At 31.7% G+C, this 26,320-nt stretch overlaps 1 protein-coding gene across 4 annotated transcripts in view; it reads left to right on the forward strand.

Annotated features, from left to right (window-relative positions):
- The window catches only part of Pcdh15 (protocadherin related 15), a 1,597,439-nt gene that overhangs the window by 1,380,079 nt on the left and 191,040 nt on the right, over positions 1-26,320 (forward strand). For all 4 annotated transcript variants that reach the window (XM_078041965.1, XM_078041960.1, XM_078041968.1 and 1 more), the window contains 2 exons: positions 2,502-2,595; positions 17,491-17,619. In XM_078041965.1, the coding sequence (XP_077898091.1) occupies positions 2,502-2,595; positions 17,491-17,619 (223 nt within the window). The remainder of the gene's footprint in view (positions 1-2,501; positions 2,596-17,490; positions 17,620-26,320) is intronic.

Below are 26,320 nucleotides of genomic sequence, written 5' to 3' on the forward strand. Positions count from 1 at the left end.
GATTAACAAAATGTCATATATCCACACAATGGGATATTATTCATTGATAAAAGAAAATCGATTAGTAAAATATGCTATAACATGGATGAACCATGAAAACATAATGCTAAGTAAAATAAGTTAATTACAAAACAGAATGTGTTATATGATTTCTTTCATATGGAATGTCCAGGATAGGCAAAAGTGTGTAGGCAAAACGTAAACTATTGCTTGTCTGAGAATAGGGCTGGGAAAGGAGGAGTGGTAGAATGAAATAATTGAATTTGTGACCAAACCTTTCAGGCCCCTTCACTTCATGTAATGTTTCCAAGATTCTTCGATTTAGTAGAGTGCCTCGGTTCTTAACTGCTTTTCCTTTTTGCCTAATATTCCATTGTATGTATAAATAACAGTTTATTCATTTGTAAATTAATGCACATTTGGGATGTTTTGATATGTTTGGGTTGTTGTGAATGCTGCTGTTATGAACATATATATACATGTGTTTAAGTACATGGTTTTAGGGTTTGGGGAGTATATACTCAGGAGTAGAACCACCAGTATTGTTAATATATGAACTTGCAAAAATTGTTATTTCCCTAAAAGCAACCCGATGTATCCTGGCCCACCTCCATCCAGTTCTTAGTAAGACTCCCCCTTGCCAGGTATTTCTGAAATTTCAAAAAAGGATGCTCCTTTGTACCCATAAACTAGTCTTGCAGAAATGAAAATCAAAAAACACTACCTATATTTTCTTTTTCTCCATCTCCCAAATGTCCCATTCACCCCTTCAACTCCATGTAATGATGGATCAGAAGGAGGCAGACATCATCTTAAGAAATAACTATCTCTATTGTAATCACCAGACCACGAAAAATTAGCTATTTAGTAAAAACAGAGAGTCCTAAATAGGAACACTATATAAATGTCTAATTGTTTTCTAATTTAATAGAAGGAGAAATATAGGGATATAAAGATCTTATAACAATAACTTAGTTTTCTTTCTTTCATTACACTATTGCATGTTTTTCAGATTTCCTCTTTCTTAAGTTAAATGTGACTAAATCTCAAAAACAATAATTGTCTTTGTTTTCTCTTTGAATGCCATTGTGGAATGAGATTATCTCAACTATATGCAGTGTAGAACTTGATACAAACCTGATTATTATGAACATACTCTGGGAATTGGTTTTCAGTTATTTTGACAAAGCATTTTTTTAAATGTACAAGAAGCAAAGTAAGTTTTTCATAGTCATATGTTGAGAATTATTTTAAGTCCACTTCAAGAACAACAAAGTAAGTGGAGTTACTAAGGCTCTGATTTTGACTGATTATCTGTAACTCACTTACCACATGTGGTATGAATTGTTGAAATTTTACTAGTACGTTAATATCACTCATTCTAAAATGAAGCATTTTTATCAATCAGAAAAAAATATGCTTTTATACTTTATAAATATTTTAGTGTTTTATTACATTAAAATAAACTTCTTCAGTAGATGCTTGTTAGGGATTCATGAATATGTCATGCGCAGTATCAGATTGTAAAATCTAGGAAACTCATGCTGAACTTGTTACAGAAAGCAATGCAAGTGACCAAACTCTTTTAAGAAATTACATTAAAATAAGCATTAAATATTTGACAGCATTTATTCTACACAGAGAAAAAGTAAGAAGTGGTATTAAACTTTTTTAAAACATAAGTATTTACTAAATGCTGCACATATTTCATTATTTATAAGTTAAGAATCCTAATTTTAAAAAATAAAAGTAATAAAATTGTGACATCAACAGAAGAGTTTTATTTATATTATAAAATGAGACAATGATTTACTAATTACATTCTACTAGAAAGAATGTAAAATATACAGCCTGATTCTGCTTTTGGAAATAATTATGTATTTAAATTTGGTCAAGCAAGAAAATAATAGAAATATTAAAAAAATAACAATAACATCTAAATTTTTAAAAATTCTTTATTCTGGTTTCCTACAAAGAGCTTGCATTATTTTTAAATTAGGAAGGAGAAAATGTACTTTTATCCATAGAATTTGTCAAGATAAATTCAAGTGTTTTGCGATTCCACAATGAGCACATATCTGTGACAATGAATGAAAAGGTTATATAGATTATTTATAAGAAAGCATTTCTTGACTCAAAGAATTGTGAGACTGCTAAGGAGTAATGGAGTGTTTTACTTTTGAAATAATCACAAGTAAGATATATATCTTTCTTCCAGGAATGAATTAAGCATAGTTTAGCTTTATTTGATATTTTCTCCCTAGGAGCTAGAGAATCAGCTCATTTATCTTATTCATTTTGCAGTTTATCATTGTTTCTAAGAAACTTGACAGCCTTAAAAACCTTTTTTCAATTTTCAACATGAATTCTAGTATTATACATCTTAAATACTCAAACCATGATTGCCAAGAGGTAGGGAGAAATGGTGAAAATGGTAAGTAGTAAGAAGACACAATGTGACATAATATTTTTCCTTGTCTTTCTGTTTTCTCTGCCACTAGCACAGGGATTCTCACCTTAGGGAAAGCACTGGACAGGGAAAGCACCGATCGCTACATTCTGATTGTCACAGCTTCAGATGGCAGGCCAGATGGGGTAAGTATGCTAGGTGGGAAAGGTCTTTCAAAATAGTTTTAAAGAAATTTAGAGTCTTGCCATATTACAATTAAAAAAAAATATGTGTGACCTTCATGAATTAATACTCATTTTTTTTTAACCTAGAACATCTTAAAATTAACAGAAGTGCATGTATACTCTAAACGTGTTCTGGTATTGCAACCTTTGACCTAGAAGAACAGATACTTGTGATCATTATTCTTCCCCCAACTTACATGAAAAATGAAATCTCCTTTATACTAACAAATATTGTACCTATCACTGGAACAGCACTGTAAGATTGGTTCTCATAGTTCTTCCATGTTGAAACCTTTGTCCCTTAACATCAATTCTGCAGAGAGAATTGGGAGATGGATTTTTTGAACAAATATGGTTAAGCTCTAAGAAAATTGATTTGATTGATTTCATAGGCATTTGTTAATATCAGTCTGAATCCTAAGTAATTCATGAAGGTCACAGTGGCTTAATGGGCCCCATAAATTCTTTCCTCTGGATATAAAAATCTGTTTTGTTTTTTTCTGGTGATTGAATGAAGGAACTTGCTCATGCTGGGAATGTGCTCTACCACTGGGATGCATCCCCAGTCCACTGGAATGTTTTAAAATCACTTATTTATGTTCTTTGAAGGTCCTGTTCCCAAATACCATATACTAATTTCTAAGCATTATACTATTCCCATCATTGGTAAGTGCTCTTCACCACCATATTTATACCATGAGCTTGGTTTTTTTTTTTATTTTCTTTAGCCAAGTAATTATAAGCCAAGTCACTACGGATGTCTGGAAATAATTCAAAACCAATATAAATGAATAAGCAAGGCTCACACAACTGAAATAGCAGCATATCTCCAGTTTACTTGAAATGACTTCTTGGATTTGTATGATTCCTTGGCTGGGGCATAATAGAATGCACTTCTCACATTTACTTGAGTACTTGTAAGAAATATTACCATGATAAAAACATATAAATTTGATACTTGGATAGTTTTATAATCTTAATTAAAAGTGAGAAAAATAGGAAATATTTATTGAGTTTGGAAATTACAATCTCTAATAACAAACTATTTGACATTTTCAGAGGTTAGATACAATATTTTTCAGAAAATAGAATATACAGACCAGTTTTAGGAAATAGTGGGAACAATAGAACTGCTGTAGATAATAGAAAATTTTGGAAGAAAATAAAAACCTAAGATTAATTTCTATAAATGCCATGTCCTTGATTTTTATAGAGTGTCTGTATTATATGCAGGTAGAAAACTCAGTGAGAGTCTCTGGAAGGGAAGAACTTGACTTATAATGAAAGTTTAAGGGAAAACTTGACTGATCTCTAGCAGAGAGGGATAATTCTAAGAAAAAGGATAAGGAGTATTTTATGTGATTTTTTTGAGGCTATTGTAAATGGGGTAGTTTTCCTGGTTTCCCTTTCTGAGGATTTGTCACTGATATACAGAAATGCCTTTGATTCATGGGTGTTGATTTTTATATCCTGCTACTTTGTTGAATTCATTTACTAGTTCTAGAAGTTTTCTGGTGGAACTTTTAAGGTCTTCTAGGTTTAGAATCATATCATCAGCAAATACTGCCAATTTGAGTTCTTTATTTTTCCCTATGTATATCCCTTTAATTTCTTTTGTCTAATGACTCTAGCCAGTGTTTTAAGGACTATGTTAAATAGAAGTTGTGAAAGAGGGCATCCTTGTCTAGCCCAGTTTTTAGAGGGAATGCCATCAATTTTTCTCCATTTAGAATGATGTTGGCCTGGGGCTTAACACAGGTGGCCTTTATGATGTTGAGATATGTTTCTGTTATACCTATTTTTTCTAGTGTTTTGAACATAAAGGGTGTTGTATTTTGTCAAGTGCTTTTTCAGCATCTATTGAGATGATTATATGATTCTTATCTTTAAATTGCTGTGATGAATTACGTTTATTGATTTCCATATGTTGAAGCAACCTTGCATCCTTGGGATGAATCCCACTTGATCATGGTACACAATCTTTTTGATATGTTTTTGTATTCTATTTGCCAGAATTTTATTGAGAATTTTTGTATCTATGTTTATTAGAGATATTGAGAAAAAGTATTCATAAAATTTATCTGGAAAAATAAGAGACCCAGAAGAGCTAATGCAATCCTTAGAAGGAAGAGTGAAGCAGGTGACATCACTATAACAGACCTTAAACTATACTACAGAGCAATAGTTAAAAAAAAAAGCAGCATGGTATTGGCACCAAAACAGACTGGTATACCAGTGGTACAGAATGCAGGACACAAAGACTAACAAAGGTGTCAAAAACCTGCATTGGAGAAAAGATAGCCTCTTCAACAAACTGGAAATCCATATGCTACAACATGAAATTAAACCCCTATCTCTCACCATACAGAAAACTCAACTCAAAATGGAACAAGAACTTAGGAATACAACCAGAGACCCTGTGTCTAATAGAAGAAAAAGTAGGCCCTAATTTCATCATGTGGGATTAGGCCCCAACTTCCGTAATAAGACTCCTTTGGCAAAAGAATTAAAACCAAGAATCAATAAATGGGATGGACTCAAACTAAAAAATTTCTTCTCAGCAAAAGAAACAATTTGTGAGGTGAATAGAGAGCCTACATATTGGGAGCAAATCTTTACCCTTCACACATCAGATAGAGCACTAATCTCTAGGGTATATAAAGAACTCAAACAGGTAAACACCAAAAAAATAAATAACCCAATAAATAAATGGGCCCAGGACCTTTAACAGACACTTCTCAGAAGATGATATACAATCAATCAACAAATATATGAAAAAGTGTTCATCATCACTAGCAATTAGAGAAATGCAAATCAAAACCACTCTAAGATTTCAACTCAGTCCTGTCAGAATGGCAGCCATTATGAAGAAAAAACAACAATAAATGTTGGAGAGAATGTGGGGAAAAAGGCACACTCATACATTGCTGGTGGGACTGCAAATTGATGTAGTCAATATGGAAAGCAGTATGGAGATTTCTTGAAAAAATAGGAATGGAACCACCATTTGACCCAGCTATTCCTTTCCTTGGTCTATACCCAAAGGACATAAAAACAGCATACTACAGGGACACAGCGACATCAATGTTTATAGCCTCACAATTCATGATAGCTAAACTGTGGAACCAACCTAGATACTCTTCAGTAGATGAATCAATAAAAAAAATGTGACATATATACACAATGGAATATTACTCAGCAATAAAAGAATAAAATCATGGCATTTGCAGGTAAATGGATGGAGTTAGAGAAGATAATGCTAAGTGAAGTTAGGCAATCCCAAAAAAAACAAATGCTGAATGTTTTCTCTGATATAAGAAGATGATTCATAGTAGGATAGGAAGAGGGAGCATGGGAATAGACAAACTCTAGATAGGGCAGAAGGGTGAGAGGAGAAGGGAGCAAGCATGGGGTTAGAAATGATGATGGAATGTGATGATCATTATTATCCAAAGTACATGTATGAAGACACGAATTGGTGTGAATATTCTTATATACAATCAGAGATATAAAAAATTGTGCTCTATATGTATAATAAGAATAATAAGGCATTCTGCTGTCATATATAAATAATTAATTAAAATAAGAAAAAAATGGCAAGGCATTATTTAGTACTGAATAGGGAATAGAGTATACTTAGAGGAAGTGAAGTAAAGAAAGAACATTCAGGTCAACCATTACATGAAAAAATGAAGGATAACACAAAGTTTTAAGATATGTCACATAGTAAATGAGAAATTAGTGGCAATATGTTATCTAGGACACTTTAAGTCTTGTCTTAGTAATAAAATTTCTTAGACAAGAAGAAACATAGGAATTAGAATATATATATCAATGTCTGGTATAGTCACAATCTACTAATTATGAAATTGCTCACTCAAAAACAAAATAAATACTAGTTTAAAATTAATGATTTCATTCTCTGTAGGGCATTTTAAATTGATTTATTTGTATATTTCAATTCTTCTTGGCCAAATATTCTAGCATTTCTAGACCTCCAATCTCTCAATCTTATGACCATTACAATTTCTCAATATTGATAACAATTATGATCATAAAGCAAAGAATTTTAGCTTTAACAGTTTATTCTTTTTGAAAAAATATTTGTTTACTTAAAACAATTATTGAGAATATTTCAGAGAAGGAAATGTAGATTTCAAAGAAAAAAGTTTCTTCAGGTAATTTAATCACTTATATAAAATTTTAGAGTCATATTATTATGTGAACATGTTTAATAGGTTCCTGAAGTAGAAGTAATTATAAAATAATATTCTCATGATAGCATTTTTTAAACTAAGAATTTAAACTGTATGCTTCATAGAGTTATAGCAAAATAATCCTTCTAACCTTTATAATCATGAATTTTAAGATAAAGTTTTAATGAACACAGACCATAAATTATTGGATTTTAAACAAAATGATACTAGAGATTTGCATGAACAAATTTTTCAGGGTAAATTTGGAAGTTTTGTTTGTTTCTTTTTTTCATAAAAAGTCACCTCTCCCCACTCACCCTAGAATGGAGAAGAAAACACACTGTATTTTAGGTCCTTATGAATTTTTTTTTTCAAAATTTGATTTGACATTCTCACATTTTCCCCTTTAATAAATTTACTTTGTTAAAAACAGTTGAAAAAACTATTAGTTAAATATAATTTTATAATTTAATATTATAAGTATTTAAACATCTTTAGCTATCACAAATACAGATAAAATCATGTTTTTTATATTTTTATAAATACTTTTATTTATTTGAAATTATTGCAGATTTTTGAAGTTGTCAAATTCCTTATGGGAACTTGACAGTTCTTCTTAAAATATTTTCACAGTTTTGCTGAAACAGACTTTGCTTGAACATTTATTTATGTATGTTAGTTTTTTAAATTATTACATCTTACCTAATCTATTTAGAGTAATATCTTGTAGGAAAGTTCCCACATGAATATACCTTTCTTAAAAATAAATATATACTTTATCTTTTTAAAATCATCATGTAATATTCTTTAATTCTAAACTGAAAGTCCAACTAACCTAAGCTAAAGAAGCATTTTATGAAAAATTTGCATAAATATTGCTATGTGTTTATGAATATACTTTATCAATAAGTATTAGAATTAACCTTTAGAAATGTGCCCATGAATAACAAGTTCAGGCAATGATACCATAATCAATTCAGTATTTTTTTAAATAAAAAGAAATTGTAGAGCCTCACACTGTGGTGCATGCCTGTAATCCTAATGGCCCAGGAGGTTGAGGCAGGAGGATCATAAGTTCAAAGTCAGCCTCAGCAACTTAGTAAGGCTCTAAGTAATTCACAAGACCCTGCCTCAAAATAAAATATTAAAAAAAGAGGGCTGGGGATGTTGCTCAGAAGTTAAATGTCCCTGGGTTCAATTCCTGTACCAAAAGAAAAAGGAAATTGAAGAGAAGATTCTGGGACAATAATGGAGAGTAGAAAGAACAAGAAATCTTTCTCCTCATCTAGACAATAACTGCACTGAGAGAACCTATTAAACATAACCATTTGGAACTGTGAAATCTACTGATGGCTTGCATATTCCAGATAAATTGCACTTAATTCTCGTCAATTTCAGCTCTTAGCACAGTAGCAGCCACCCATTCCTGACCCTCAGCCCCATGGTAGACAGCTATCCACATGCTTCTGAAACAGTCTTCACACTGTTTGAAGAGTCAGAGTGAATAAGAAAAGTTCTATCTCACAAATACTGGAGATATGTGCTCTGATCATAGAGGCACAACAGGGAGGTCTGGCCATTATGGTTATACCTCTCTGTATGATTACAGACCCTCCTCTATCTGAAGTGACTTCCAGGTAATTTAAAATGCTCCTGCCTCTCTCCTTTTATTTTTCTTTTTCCCCTTTTGGGAGCCAACTATTGAATACTAGAAAGGCAACCATGTGTATGGGAGAAATTAAAAAGACACCACACAAACCCAGGTTCCAGAAAGAGTAGACTAAGAAAATAACTGAGATAATTAATCCCAGCTACTTGGGAGACTGAAGTGGGAGGATTCCAAGTTTGAGGACATCCTGTGAAACTGCTAAATACCATAAGAAAATAAATAAGTACACAGATAAGTAGATTAATTCTAAGAGGAGCTGAAGTCATAATACTTTATAGACTGAACCTCAGTGAAGAAATAATCTACAAAAATAAAAAGAAACAAACAAAACCAAAAGGACTACAAGAAACCCTGGGGAAGAAAAATAATCTGATTTTAGAATTATCATATAATGATATTCCAGCATCCAATTTTCAACAAGAAAATTGTGAAACATACCAAAATAGAAAAGCATGGCCTATACAAAGGGAAAAAAAAAATTGAACAAAATCCCAACCAAAACTGTTCCTGGAAAAAAGACCTGATGGATCTACTACATAATGTGATGTGAAAAGAAAGAGGGATGTGAAAAGAAAGGAGGATGTGGAGAAAGTTAAAAAAAATTTGAACAAAATGGAAATATAAATAGAAAACCTAAAAAGATAAAAAAAAAGAATTTTAAAACAAATTTAAAAAAGAATTTTCAGAAGAAATTCTGAAGGCTGAAATGAAAAAAAAATCTCTGCAGAAATTCACAGGCAATGAAGAGGCAAAGAATGAATCAGCAAATATAAAGGAGGCAAAAGAAATTATTAAGTCTGAAGTACAGGAAGAAAAGAAAAATATTTAAGATAAGTGAACAGAATGCAAGGAATATGTCGGTCAACATCAAGCTGATAACCATATGCATTGTGGAAGTTCCAGAAGTATAAGAAAAATTAGAAAGGACAGAGAATATTAAAAAAATGGCTGGAAATTTTTTTTAATTTTTAATGAAAAACATGAATATAATCACTGAAGAAACTCAAGAGTCTCTAAGTAGATGAACTCAAAGACACCAATCCAAGAGAGATTATAATCAAATTATGTATAGAAAGCCACAGACAAAAGGGGACTTTGAATGAACCAAGATAGAGTTAACTAATTATATACAAGAGTTTCTCAATTAAAGTATAAACAGATATCTCTCATCAGAGACTCTGGAAGCCTGAAAGCAATGGATGTTTGAGCTGGGCAGGATGGGACAGAGGTTAAATTCTGTATCTGGGAAAACTGTCCTTGAAAAGTGAAAGAAAAATTAAGATATTCTAATGTAAAATATGAAAAAGTTTGTTACCAATGGACTTTTCCTTTAAGAAATGCTTAAAGAATTATCTCAGACTAGAAATAAAATACACTACACGGTAACTTGAAACCATATACCTAAATAAAACAGGTCAATGAAGTTAAATACATGGGAAATTATATCAGCTAATATTGTTGTAACATAGCATAAACTCTTACTTTTTATTATATAATTTAAAAGAGTAACAATTATAATGTTCATCTGAAATACAGAATTATGGTAACTAGTTTTAGCCCACATTTTACCAATTGCATAATTTAAGAGATTAATGAGGAAAAATTTTTAATTTATGTTTTTGGAGATGATGTGCAACTATGACATTTTTTATGATACCAGTGAATGATGGGTGAGTGTGAAATTGTTAAAGGAGAATAATTTTTGTATGTTATAGAAGAAGATGCAAATTCATATTAGCATATTTTAACTTTATGATGTTAAATATAATCCAAGTGGCTATCACAAATAAAATAATTGTAATAATAGGCAAAAAAATAATTTAAACCTTTCACTATAAAATATCAATAAAAACACAAACAGAAGATAGTATGTAAGAGAGTGATAAACCAAAAGCCTATTATGAGGCAAACAAATTAAAAAATGAGAGAAGTTTACCTTATCAGTATTCCTTTAAATATAAATGAATAATATTTAATTAAGAGACAAAAATGGATAAAAATATATAATCTAACTACTAATCTATTAGAAAGCTAATAGAGATTCATTTTAGATCCAAAGACAAATAGCTTAAAATTGGAGAGAAGAAAAAAGGACTGTCCATAGAAATAGAAGCCACAAGAAAGCAGCATTAGTTATACTAATATTAGACAAAATATACTTTAAGTCCAAAACTTTTATAAAGGACAAAGGACATCAAACATCACATATTATTAATAAAAATTATGATACAGCAAAATGATATACAATTATAAGCCTAAGTACTGACCATTAAAATATATGAATTACTAGAGTACAGAATTTAAGAAAAACACGTTTATAACAATAGTTGGGGAGACTTCTACAAATAATGTGCTTATCTGTCTTTGGAATTTGTGGGATACCATCAAATAAGCAATTGCACCTTTGAAATGAGAAACTACATGTTTCTTTTTTAAGACAGAGATGAATTGTAAATGCCTCGTAGGCAAAGTGTTGCCATTTCTCTAATACTGTTCTCTATTTTCTTCAAAAATGAATGGAAATACTTCTGGTTTGATTCCCAGAGATCATGTGCCTCTGCTCAGATAATTTCTGAGAATACATACATTTAAACAATTGAATTTAAGTCATCTAATGTAAACTGGACAAAATAAATGATTATGCTTTCAGTTGCTCATGAAATGTGGAGAAAGCATTTTCTGCCCATGAGATATTTAACAAATATTAACAGGTAGATATAAAAATCAAAAAGCTAAAATATAAAATGAAAAAGATCTTTTTGTGATGACATATGGAAACACCTTCTCTTTTCCTTTCTGTCATAAACTCCAAAATTGTTTTTGTATTTGTAATATTACACTCTATCCTTAAATGACCATTAAGCTAAAAGGAAAGAGTGTTAAAAATAGTTCACTAAATTATTGAAAATAAACAGTTCTTATTTTCTTACAGAGTTAAACATTTACTAATTATAAAATTAGTGATTCCACTTCTAACTGTTTACTCAGGAACATGAAAATTTTATTGTTTTCATTGCTACAGAATAGCATAACACTGTACCTATTTGCAAGCTAGAATTCACAGGACTTAGTGACTAATCAACTGAAGGAATGAGAAATAATAACTTAGAAAACTAAGTTGTTTTTTTTTCTTGCATGTCATTTCCTGAGAAGTTAAATACCAGAAAACATGTCATCTTCAAGCTTTGCTCCTTTTCATCTTCCATATCATGCCATATTAACACCATTCTGTGCTATAGATCACTGAACCTTATTTCCTCCAGTCTAACTGAAACATTGTAGTGTTAAATCATCATATGCCTTTTCCTCATTCACAACCTCCTCTAGCTCCTGCAAACACAATTGTATTCTTGTTCTCTAAGTTGGACTCTTTTAGCATCGTGATGCAAAAGAAAATGTTCATTCTGCATTACATATCATCAGGGAAAGCACTATAATACTACCTTACACTTATTAGAATGACTGTTATCCAAAAGATGAGTAATAATGAGTGTTGGTGAGAATGTGAAGAAAAAGAAACACTGGTGCATTGTTGGTGGGAATGTAAATTAGTACAACTAAATGGAAAATAGTATGATAGTTCCTCATAAGCCTAAAATACTACCTTACACTTATTAGAATGACTGTTATCCAAAAGATGAGTAATAATGAGTGTTGGTGAGAATGTGAAGAAAAAGAAACACTGGTGCATTGTTGGTGGGAATGTAAATTAGTACAACTAAATGGAAAACAGTATGATAGTTCCTCATAAGCCTAAAATTAGAATGACATTATAATTCAGCAATTCTGTTTCTGGGTAGCTATCTAAAGGGTCTGAAATCAATCTGTCAAAGAGACATCTGCCCTCTTGTGTTCATTCATTGTAGCATTATTCACAATAGCTGACAAAGTAAGGGTCCATCCACTGATAAATAAAGAAAATGTGGCACATGTATTTAATGTAGGTATGTATGTATGTATAATAATGTAATACTACTGACATTAAAAGAGTAAGAAATTGTTTGTAACAATAAGGATGGACCTAGAAAACATTATACTAAATAAAATAAATCAGAATATACTTGTAAAATGTATGATGATTTTTTTAGTCATGAACTCAAATAGCAGCAAAATGTATCTTTCATTCATAAATGTATAAATAACTTTCAGAGACAAATAAACCTACTGCTAAAATTGATTACCTTAAAATTTCTGATTAATACATAGATGAAGAAAACACTAAGAATTTCTATACAACTTTATAAATAAAATGAAGGAATATGATTTTTTATATATATACATTTATGATGACTTTCTTGATAAAAGCTGGTTTATTTATTTTATATTTATTTGTTTACACAGATGAAAAAATTATCTGAGGCATAACTTTCATTTTAGGATGACATCATTTGTATGAAGAAACAAAATTTGTACATACTTTTTTGAAAAAAGAATGTGCTCTATTGCTTTGAAAGGAACTTTTTGCCAAAATAATCAATTACTAATGGTGTCTTCACCTCTTTAATTATCTCTATGGGTTAGATGTCACACTTTTGTGTATATTTGTTAAATTTGGACTAAACAACATTATTATTTTTTTAATTTTCTAATTGTGAAATGTTAGGAATGGAGGAGATCCTAAAAACAAAGTTCAAACTCTGTGTTTTACAGACAGGGTAGAAGTTAAGAAAGACAATGTTCCTAGAGAAGGGCTAGCCCCATCCTAGCACTTTAAACTTCCCACAGATCAGCATTTCTCCAGTGTACAGTCTTTTCAGTGGATTCTTCTGGTCCTTGCAGCAGCTTTTCTGTTCTATATAGGAAGAGGCTAACCACTGAGATTCCTAAATAAAGTAATTGAGATAGAGAAATTTTCATTTTGGGTGCATATAATAAATTCACTTAAATAAGTGGCCCGGTCATTGCTTTATTGGGCTTAAAATATTATACAAATTACATTACTCAAAATAGAATTATTTTATCAACATTTGGTAATGCTAACATGGGTGACATTGGCTAAATTAAATATGAATTCTTTTATATCAGTAATTTTACATTGGCAACATTATGTTTTTGGCTTTGGTATTCAGATATGCACATATATTTCTGTGTTTTTGTGTGTTCGCTCTGTGTGAAAATGTATACACCATAATTATTTTATAAAACTCTCCAAAGAGCTCTAAAATTTATTCATAAAAAGAATAACTATATATTATGGAATCTAAAGGCTTCTCTAGTCAATTAATATAATCATACACAATTTATAATCTAATTGATATGATCTTTTGAATTTTGAATATTACTGATTTATGCAAAAATTCAAAAAGCATTTGTATAAATGTGTCTCTGGATACACTTCAACACTGACAAAAAAATAAATAAAATAAAAGGCAGGTACATCATTTCGTTCTCTATTTCTCCATTACATGGAGTACACATTCTTCTTATTGTGAATTTATAAGTATTTCTATTCATTGTATTATCATTTAGATCCTTATGAATAGAAAAGTATCATAATTTCTCTTGGGAATCAGAATGAATACATTTTAAACATCTTAAGTATCTTGTACTTTTAAACTAGTTTCTAATAATTTAAAAAATTAACTTGTAGGTTATGTTAAGTATATGGTATAAAAGATAGGACAATTATAAAATATTTTTAATTAAAATAAATTTTTATGATTTGAAAAAATACTTTAATGTAGATGAATATACATTGTCTTCTTTTATTATGACTTTATATAAGACATGCTATACTAAACCAATAATGCTAATCTGTGTCTTTATTTCATAACCATACTGGTTTATGAAGATAAATGTATATTCAAATTTTCTGCTACAACAGAAATATCTAAATGACTTGGTTGAACACAATGTATATTCTGAGGATATGTCTATGATATAAAACACAAAAGTGATCAATTTTGGTGCTTAATACTAAATTACATATATTTTCAGCTAGTAGTTCACAAAACATTTGAGAAAATGATCAGTAAGGATATTCTCTTGGTAGAATTAATTATTAATTAATTATTAATTTGGTTTATTAGCTTGGTATTTTTAAAATTTAATTAGCATAATATAAATTGATTTTAAAAATTGTGAAAATGAGTTAACTGACATTATCTTTAAATCGTTAATTTAAATGATCTATGCTAATTTACTAATATCTTATTTTAAAAATCTAAAAAAAATCTATCCTTAATAAAGGGCCTTAATATACTATACCACTTGGAACCATATTGCAGCACATTGTTACCGTCTTTAGGACCCAATCTACAAAAATTCATATCCCATGTTTTACAGTTAACCAGTCTATAATAATTTTTATAGATTCAAAAAATAGAGTCAATAGTTCTAATGTATAGCCAAGAAATAGTATTTGGTTTAAATTGATTACCCAAGTAAATCTAATGCAAGTGCTATCTTCAGACTTTTCAATAAATATATAAACTGTAAGTATATTTATGTTTATGACTTTACATTTCTAGAATGCATACACTTATTTTTTTACATTTTCAGTAAAATTCTTAACTCATGGAGAGATGTGCCAAAATGTCCATAAATATCAGACCCTATTGGCGCCAAATTTAATGATGTTGTTACTTAATTTTTCAGTTTTCTTAGTGATCTAGTCCTCTTGTACATTACCCAACTATAGGACTCAGTCTTTGAAGGAGGATAGAGAACAATCTGAAAACATACAGCTTTGTAGTATCAAGAATGAGACTCTAAAAGAATAGGAAGAGAACAGGGTAGATTAGATTGATTGGGAAGTACAGATAGTCTGCCCTGTAGGATGATCAGGTACTTTGAAGAAAAGCCAGCAAACTGCTAAGGTGACTCTCAGAGTTTTAATGTCTTGTTCACCTTCCGGCAAACTGGAAACCACTTCAACTGTACAACACACATTTCTTACCCTGGTTTCAACTCTAACCTAACTTTTAAAGAAATAATATTTGTTAAAATACTTTTTGTTATAAAAGTCATGTAGCTTTCTTGGGAAAAATATAAATGTTAGAGGGGGACAATAAAATATCTGCAATTCATCTAGTCATAACATTTGAACTTGTTTACATATATATTCACAACACATGTGTATGTTTGTATGTGTGCATGTCTTAAATGAAGAACCTGCAAATGATAATTGTACAAATTTATAAGTTCACATATGGAGCACACCTATGTATCTACTACTTATTCTAAGAAACAGAAATTAATCAGAACTCCAGAAGCCCAGGCTTTTGATTATACAGTCCTTATTATATCTTCTTCCCCAAGGACCCTGTCTTGACTTCTTTCACCATGTAGAGATTATACCTGGTTTTGAAATTTATATAAATGGAATTATATAATTTAAATGGAGTATATAGTTTATATTCAGTCTTCTCTGACTTTTTTCATTTCACTTTATTTTCATAAAATTTATCCAAATGATTACTCAAAGTAGTTTATTCATTCTTACTACCATGTATTATGACATTGCTTGAGTAAAACTTACTATATAAACATTTATTATTGATGGAATTTTGTGTAGTTTCTAGATTTTGTATCTATAATGCTGTTCTGACCATCTTTATGTGTGTCTTTAAATAAAATTTTTATTGAATTTTAAATATGTATAAATCATAAAGAGTAGCTATATGAATTTTTAATGGATATGCCCATGGACATACAAGATAAAGAAATAATCCATTACTAATACCCAATACTTCCCTGCTATGCTCGGTGATTTTTTAATAACTGCTGAACATTTAATATGTTATAAATATAGAGATTCAGAATAAACCATGTTGATAAAAAGAGATCCTTCTTTGGCTTCTTTTAAAATAGAGACAGCTCAGCTTAGTCTATTCAGAGCTTGATATGAGGCATAAGTCTCACTGAGGCCTGATATAATCATCATATAATCATCATGCATCAGAACTTCAGTGATCTTGACAAAAAGCATCAACTATTTATCATTACCACTCTTCTTGGCAGCAAGAAAATCCAATTTTTGACCCCTCAGACCATGGCTACTACAAATCCTCTTCAGATGCATTCACCTTTAGTTGTTTTATCTATGCTCAGCTTTTTAGTCTAGCTTTAGATCAGTTACAGATTGGTAAAAATTGTGTCTGTAGTTTTTAAACAAAAGATGAACAAATCTCTGATGACTGTTTTACCTGCTTTTTCTCCCTACATTTTGTTTATATGTCATTAAATATTTTATACTGCAGCATAATGGACTTTTGACTTTTTAATTTAGGGTTTGTCCTTAGCCTTCTGTGAACTACCCCACACTGTGGTAGAGATAGGTAGAGGCCAAGTGCTGAACTCAGGATTTGATTAGACATCAGTTTCCAGCTCAAGCCACACATGACAAAGTAAACTTGATTGTGCCCAAGTCATTGACCAACATAATATTTTGTGGTTGTAAGGTGAAACACTTGCCTTTAAACTAGGTAGCACATACTAATCCTCACCTTCCCATAGGCTATATGATTATAGAGGAATAATTCCACAACAAGTACATGGTACTCAAATTCTTGATTTAGATATAAATCATGACAATAACTAAGGTGATATATAGTAATAGTATTAGCATGCTTGAGAATATCTCTTTGTATACCACTTTATTTTATAATGTCTTAGGTTTTATTTTTAAACAGTGAAAATTATGTGATTAAAACCATAGGAATGGTACTTTCAGGGATAAAGAGCTACATATGTGTATATATACTTGCCACTCATAAAATGTGAACAAGATAAAGGTAAAATCATTTCCTGAAAAGTAAGCCTCCAGGAAATACTTGACATTTTCAAGATGTTTGCCCTTTAATATCATCATTTGCTTTTTCCATCAGTTTTTGAGATGTCTGAAAACTTCAGGCTGAGGCTGCTGCTTCCTGACTAGGAATAGGAATCAGACACTTTTCAAATAGAGAAATGCCGGGATGGCAACTTAGCTCAATGTAAAATAAAAATAGCACCTCTCACTTTCAATCATCTTTTTTTTTTCCCCTTAAGACCTCAACTGCCACAGTAAACGTGGTAGTGACAGATGTCAATGACAATGCTCCAGTGTTTGATCCATATCTGCCTAGAAACTTATCTGTGGTGGAGGAGGAAGTCAATGCCTTTGTGGGTCAAGTAAGGGTAAGTGGAATAATTATGTATATATCTTAAATGTGTTTCTAAAAAAAATGCATGGTTTCTTACACTTTAATTTTGGAAAAGAGATGAAGCTAATGTAATCTGTTAAATGACTTTGCTGGATACTCTACAAGTTGTTTTTTTTTTTTTAAATCTTATCCTATTCATCTAGATTTAACTTATTAAGCATGTAGATTGCATTTTATGATTGTTGTGTAATTTAACATTGACTAATGTAAGATTATTCTTATTTAATATATTTCTATTTTTTGGACATAAGATATTTTTAGAGAACTGAATTATTAGGTTCAGATAGAAATATTCAAAGCATAAAATACATAAATTTACATGTGAATTGACTTGACCATGTAAACAAATATTTAGTATTGATTAAAGGTCCTGCATTTCATACATGTTCTTTGGCCAGCACTCTCAAAACTCACTTCTAGGCTGTTCTCCAGGAAATATAATTTAGATATGAAGGGACCCTGAGAACTTTGTGTTGGAAATGTGATGTCCAATGTAGCAATGGTTAGAGATGACAATCATTAGATTATGAGATTTGTAACCTCAAGTGTGTATTGATCCATTGGATGGATTAATTTGAATGGACCACTAGGTGGTAACTATAGGTGGAGGGGTGTGACTAAAGGAAGAAAATCACTAAGGGTGTGACTTATGCACCTTGGCTTATATTGTCCATGGAGCCTTTTGCTTTCTGTCTGTTTCCTGGACAGCCTAAGCTGATCAGCTTTCTTCCTCCATGGGCTTCCACCATAATATTTTGCCTTACCTCCATCTCAGAGCAATGGAATCAACTGACTATGGACTGAGCCTCTAAGCCATGATTCCAAACTAAAATTTTCATGTAGAGCATATTATGAAGAGATTTTTTAGTGGAGCAAACTATGTGCATCTTGTGCCAGGAATAGAGAGAGAGGAAGAGGCTGAGTTCCTACATTAAGTGTAGTTTTTTCCTATTAGAGCCTCTTTAAAGTTTTGTCAACTCTCAATAGTGCCATGCTCAGGACCAATCCTTTACCACATGAACCTTTGGAGGGCATTCATCTAAACCAAACCATTATTGGAGAAAAGAATCCTCCTGTAGGAAAATGTGAGCCACCTGGTTGTCTAAATTCCAACTTTCAGGGTCCTGCTTATTCCCTGTTCATGCCCTGACTTTTGAACAGGATTATTGGTGCTTTGAAGTAAGCCATTTCTATAATTCAGACCTAGTTTTATATCCAGTCTTCTGCAATAGCAAAGGAGAAATGTTTCTTTAGACTTTCTTGTGTTCTGGGATTTTGTCTAGTTTGATCCTATCCCTTATCATATGAAAACTAGGAACTCCACAGTCATTATCATTATCTTTGTCATTATCAAAGCCTGTAGAGATTGTATAAAACATACATCCTCTTCATTTGTATGCCACCCTAATTCACCACAGGGGAGAATCTGGGTCATCGTGAAATTACAATCTCCTGGTGGTTCTTTTGATTTCCTGGCTCTGGAAGGATTTAACTCCACAAACCCATCAGAAGGATCCACTTCCCTTGCCATATCTCCAATGTCCAATGTCTTACCATAAGGAAAAAAAAATAGAGACAAAAGATTCAGGTGTATATAATCTTTTTTTAGAAATTCAGGTAGCGCTAAAGAAGAGATAAGGGAGATATGCAATAAAAGGAAAAGGAGCAGCATCCAATAAAGGGATTACCTTTAAATCAGTTATTACTAAAAGAACTAGAGTTTGGTATCAAAGGGTATATAAGAAAAGGTATAAACTTGTACTAAGAATTATTTATCCTGACTAGTGATGGAAATGGAAAATTCATACACTAAATCATGAGAGTGCATGGCTGCAGGTGCTTGGGGTGAAGTGGCAATGTTTTGGCCTTTCTTCATCACCAGTAAGTAGGCAAATACTGACATAATACTGATAGAAGGAGGCGAATTCTGAGGTATGTTAGGCTATAGATGCTAGCAGTTGAAAGTTGGCTAGAGTATTCCAATGTTCTGAGGATAGCATTGGACACTGAAAATTTCTCCCATACCAAACTAAGAAGGTGACACATTCTTTACTTTTTTTTCTTTCTTATTTTTGGTGCTGGGTATTGAACTCAGGGATGCTTAATACTGAGCCACATCCCCAGCCCTTTTATTATATTTTGTTTAGAGATAGGGTCTTGTTAAATTGCTTAGGGCCTTACTAAATTGCATGGCTAGCTTTGAACTCACAATCCTCCTGCCTCAGCCTCCCCAACTACAGGAATTAGGCCTGCATCAGGAAGCCTGGCTCTAAAGTGATAAATTCTTCATTTGGTACATATGCAGAAATCATAGAAAGTGATAAATGCTGAAATTTGTTCATAAGGATGAATACTGGTAAGAGTGAAGTTGGGAGGGGTCGGTTACTATCAAGGCAAAGGTAATTGTGTAAGAAAAGGCAATTGTGTAAGTAAAGGCAAGAGCAATGAAAGCAAACCATATCATAAGACATGCCTTATCATAAATATTTCCCTAAGCCACATTATAGAAGATGCTGGGGTTCCCATGAAGAATCTGAGGTATGACAACATAGTTTTCTGAATAGCTTATAGTGGAAGATCCTAAATTTCAAAAGGGTAAAAGTACAAGCATATGAGTCCTGAACTAATCATACTGGTGATTAAATTACATTGTGGTTTTTTTTTTAATTCTACAATATCATATTTTGAGAACAAATTCTTTTAATTGTATATATCAACTACAGGTATTGAAATAATTTGTGAAAATTGACTTTCTTATTTTCTTAATACTTGGAATTGAGGTAAAACCATATGAAGTATACAATTAAAATGCATGAGTAGACATCAATACAATTATTATTTCTAGTTTAATTTTCATTTTTATTGTTTCTGCCACTTTTCCTGGTGATTCTTTGTTCCTGAAAATTTCCTGCATTAACCTTTCTCCTTCTTGCCTTGTTTTTCAATTTGATAAGAAATAGCTTCTGTAATTTATTTTAGTTTTAAAACTTGAAATATGAATGTAAACACTCATAATTTAATACAGTATAGTTGTCCTGTTCTTTAGGCAAAAATGTGTTTTCATAAAACTAAAATGATTTCAAAAGTACAAAGGAAGAGAAAAATATGCAAAGCAGTCTACATCCAACTGATTCTGCAGTTTTGGAGAAGTTGTAATGTTCTTGGAATGGAATTTTGATGCATCATAATGGTCTCCTGTTGCTATCTAATGATAATTATATAATACATTAATTTTACTAAATGACTCATGCTACACTTATAATATTTAATTTTAATTGTCAACAAAAACTATTAAGACTCACTTAAAGCCAAGTTAGGTATGGTTAATTACTCTACTGAATTTGAGTTATTGGTTTGTGTTTATATTCTAATGATATGTTAATATGAATAATCTAATATTTGTATTCAAAAGCTGAAGGAACTTTTTATCTACTTTTTTAAAGGTAGTGTCATAGTTATTACTACAACCATATTAACAAGAATTACTTCTGAAGCAATATTTATAGATTATATGTAGCAAAAAAAGTGTTGTTCAGCATAGGAAAAAATAGACTCCAAACCAGCAAATATAGATCTTACTACTCACAAGGTATAATATAACACCTTCAGAATTGAAAATCTTATTAATATTGTCAAAGTACTTGTGGTAGCAAGAGAGTAAGTGGGAAATGATGTGAGCAGAATCAACCTAATAAACACAGTAATAATATATTGTTTTAAGTGTCAAATGGGTAATATAAATCATTTCCTAGAAGAACTCAGAGCTGTTACATTGAACTGAGGTGGCCAGGTCAGGATTGATGGGAAAATCATCCCACCATCCCAATTCCTTTTGACCTATTAGTAATATTTTAGGTTTGGAAAAAAGTAAAAGAAAATTAAGATATCAGGCAAAATGAGAAGATATAAGATACAATGAAAATGAAGAGGCATTTAGAAGATACTCAGTCAACAGCCAACAATAATGGAAGATTTAAAACAATTTGCATCAATGGGTCCTAGTGAAATAGTGTTAGATAACAGAATCTGTCATTTTGCTATTTTGTTTTGGATCCTTCACAGTATCTCATAGGAGATAGGGTATGCATGTCCTGACTGGATCACAAGCAAGCCCATGGTTTATATTCAGAAATGGTCCCAGATAAAAGATGCCTCATACTAGCTACTGTAGCACTTTGATGACCCCACATCCCTCAGTCAACAGATAGCAGCAAAAGACCCTAAATATTTCTGTGAAGTCATAGGCTGTTAAATCTACAACATGGACCTTAGGTCCCTTGGAGCTCTGCTAAAAGGACCCAATATTTTCTGCTCTGTGAAATGTACAGCAGAGTACGGTGAAATCTCTGTGATGGGCCATTGAGCCTTCAGATGGATAGACTCTAAAGAAAGCACTCTTCCCCTGTTAGATTCACCAGACTTCTCATTTTACCTCCTGACCCTTATTATTCCTTATACTTTTGATGAAAATACTGTTGTTTTGATTCATCCTTGCACTAAATCATGTTGTTTTGTGACTCCAGATCCAGCCCTATAATACATAGACCTTGATCAACAGGTTAAATCTCAAGCTCTGGAATCATACTGAGTTAGATTAAGTTATCAAAATGATTATTGTTTTTGTGAATAAGTAATGCAGCCTCTCTGGGACTGGACTTCTTTATCAACAAATTGAGGTAGAATAGAATTTTGAATTTAGATAACAGAATTTCCTGTAGTGACTGGAAGGATTAATACACACATGTCATGTAGGTAACATTGAACATAAAGGAGAATGAGATTGCCTTTGCTTGAGCACATGTTCCACTCTAGGAGCCTCAGGTGCATTTCTTTGTGTGGATAGGTACAGTGGAGGGCTGGGGAGGAGAGTGGAAGGAGGAAGGTTTGAGCTCATACAAAATGTGTCTAGGCTTCATAGTAGCATTTCATGGAGAAATTTCTTAAGTGCCGGAATTCTTCAGAATAAGTACTAACTTCATCTCTGTTTTTCAAAATAATCTTGGGCATAAGTGCATGCACAAATGCATCAGAGAAGGCATACTTGGGAACAAGTACGTTTAAATAAGGTTCTTAGCATGGTATGAAGTATAGAGTAAGGCACTTCCCAACAAACTTCCCATTAAAGACTTGTAGCAATTCTCATGTTAAATTGACTTCTTTTAGCCGTAGGTTACAAACAGTGAGCCCTGAATCAACAAATATTCTCCCAGTTCTCAAATAAAAGACGCTGAATTTATTTAACCTGAAAAGCAAATGCATTCCCAGTGTGAGATCTGCACGCTAAATCTTAGCTGTGATGTAGTAGTAGTGATCCCATTCTAAACCCTTAAGGCAATTTTAAAATCATTAGTAATCTGCAGTGTTTAGAAGGGCAGTGATGGTGTCATTTAAAAAAGAAATTGATGTTTCCTTCAGCTATACAATTCAGTATTAAACAAAATAAATCTAAACCTCAACAGTCTGTCTCTGATTAATATAATTGTTGTCTCCCTGTGTGGGGTTCTAAAAATGAAATGAAGGTGGACAGCTTTATGGCATTTTCTTTATTTTTTGTAGCTCAGCATGACATGCAACAGTGCCTAAAACTATAATACTTCTTTTTTAAGTGGGCCACAAGTGGGGAATTTTATGGGCTCTCTTGTCAAGTCAAACAATATAATGCAAACACAGAAACTCAGCTGGGTAAAGAAAAAAAAACACACAATTTGAAAAATTGGTGGTGTCTGTTTTAATACTGCTGCCTGAAAATATTTTTAAATGGACATTAATAATTTGTGAAGTTTGATCTTTTATATATTATCAGTTTATAAATAGGTTTAAAAATTTTGTTAGTGTATTTTTGCAATAATTATTTATAGCCTCCCTGTCACCAATTTTAGCAATAATACCAACTATTTGTGTATGTGTGTGTATGTATGTATAGTCATAGTTGTGTAGTTCTAGATATATAATGAATAACAGCCATCCCTAAACTCAAGATCACTAATGGCCTCTTTATTGTGAAACATTATTTTCATCTAAATAGTTTCATTGCTCTATTTGAAATGGATCAATCTCCTTCTTGTGATCCATTTCAAATAGAGTGATCCGTTTCAAATCTGTGCTTAATTCTGGTTTTTATGTTTAAACGTGTCTGATACTTTCTGCCTTCATTTATCTATTTGCTCCATAAATTTTGGCTTTTGGAAGTATCTTCTGGATTGCCCTTGTGACTCTGTGCATTCCTCTGGGAAGTCCTACTCATGTTAAATCCCACAGATATGATTACATTGAGTTGCTGATATCTCCCACATCTGTACCTTAAGCCCCTCTGCTTCTTTAAGCTACAATCTCACATAGACATTTACCTGTAAAATAAATCCACTTGAATACCCTACAGGCATCTCTATTTCAACAGGTTTAAGATTGGACTCTTATTTTCACCCTCCCCAGGAAGGCTGCCTCCTCCTCAATTCTGCATCTCAATTAATCATCCCCAAGCCAGGTGCACTGGAACTATCTGAGTTTCCTCTTTCTTCCTTTACCTCCATAAATAGTCAATCACCAATATTGATCACTTTACGTGTTACCAATCATTCTCCCCTTCTCCCCTTCTTTCTCATAATACCCTCCATCAGGCTCTTATTATTTTTCTTGAACAGTTGCTATGGCTCTTGGGAGATTATCATGATACAAGTCTTGATTCCTCGTGAGTATCTTCAATATAAGTGCTGGCATGATGTCTTTAACAAACCGTTCATCACTCAGTACACAAGACACATCTTTCGCCACCCACTATTGCTTCGAGAACATTATCTCTAGTCATCCAAACTTGTATCTTAACAGATTTACCACTCAAGTAATATTGGTCCTCAAAGCTCTCCCCATGTCTTTGTTCATGCCCCTGCTTTAATTTCTTCTTTCTGCCTATTTTATTTTAGATAACTTATCCTTGAAAATCCTAGTCATACATAATCTCTTCCATAAAACTTTCCCTTACCCATAGTACCACATTTTATACTGTGCACATTTTTTGATGGTACTAAATTATATTCATGTTATCTATTTGTTTCAAACTTCTTAAAAGCAGAAACTCTTCTATATGGATCTTAGAAACCTCATTATGTATCCTAGTGTTTCACTCTTGAAAGGAAGCTAACTTAAATTATCTTTAATGGACTAAACATATCTAAAAGCAAAGTTTCATACTGACAATTCATAAACTTTGTGGAAGTAGCGTGTCAACATCTAAATGCACATAATTGACATACTGCACAAGTGCACCCATAAGTAAATAAGTTCCATGACAAATACAGTAGAAGTTTTAATATTGGATATATATCTATTTCTAGAACTTAGCATGTATAATATATATAGGTATATATATATAGCATTTATTTAAAGAAAGTGTTAATGCAAAGAAAAAAATAAAATTTAGAGTTGGTAGAGAACAAAATAATATATCTATTTGTTCATCCTTGGACAGGGCCATAATAATGATTTTCCCAGGTATAAAGATTATGTAGAAGAAAAGTGTAAAACACCTACTAACAATCTGTTTGCTCATGTATTTGAAATCATATTTTCTATTTTAAATACATACTCTACTTAAATTATTTAACATTTGTTGAAGAAGAAATATCAACCTGTTTTTATATCACATTGTCCTCTTCCATTCGTGTGGCTGTATATTTTTATGCAACATTACATATTTATGAGATCACACTTTATACAAATTGCACTTCTGTTTTATAGACTTATGAAAATTTATGGTCTATTCACTTTAGTTGTGTTCAGTTTCCTTCTCTACAAATGCAGTAGCTCACCACAATTACTGGCATTGACTTTACTGCCTAACTGGGGAAAAACATTGGGAAGCAATCTTTGGTTTAATAAGAAGGAGTTCAATTATTTCTGAAGGCTTCTATTAAGACCAGCTCCTATCTTGTAAGTGTTAAGAACAATATGTAATACACAGAAGGTGATATAAGCATAAATCACAGCATTACAATTATTAAAATACAAACATGAATATGAATAGAGTATGTATGGGTACATGATGCTTCTTCAGGAGAACTAGCCTGCTTCTCAGACACAGTCACTCTGCTCCACTGTAGTTAATTGTTATGCTACTTCCTTGTTTTCTTTCATGGATTTACAACCCAAATAAGCATCAATAAACAATATAGTTTAGTTGTGTCTGTTTTGTGAAATGTATATAAAAATAATGAAAACTTATGTGTGTTTTAGTATCTGACATCTTTCATTCATCTTTATCTTTTTATGATTTATCCAAATATCTGCCTGTTTATTAATTCATGCTATTATTGTACATGACTATGCCATAATTCATTTTTATACTCCACTGATAAGTATTTGAGTAGTCTGCAGTTTGAGAATGCAAGGCAGTTGTGAATACTTATGGGTTATTTCTTTTCACATGCATGTGACTGAGTTTCTACGTTATGAATATATGTAGATCTAATTTTATTTGTATTGCCAAATTGTGTCAAGAACTGTATGCAAGAGCAAGTAGTGACCCACATTTACATTAATTACACAGCCCATCTAAATGTGGAAGAATTGTTTGTGTTCTCCATCTGTTTTATTGAATTACTACTCTATTTACCATACTATTTTAATTACACTGATTTTACATTAAGACTTGTTATGTGATAGAATATGTTCTCACCCTT

The sequence above is a fragment of the Ictidomys tridecemlineatus genome, chromosome 1 (assembly GCF_052094955.1).
Source record: "Ictidomys tridecemlineatus isolate mIctTri1 chromosome 1, mIctTri1.hap1, whole genome shotgun sequence".
Classification (NCBI taxonomy): domain Eukaryota; kingdom Metazoa; phylum Chordata; class Mammalia; order Rodentia; family Sciuridae; genus Ictidomys; species Ictidomys tridecemlineatus.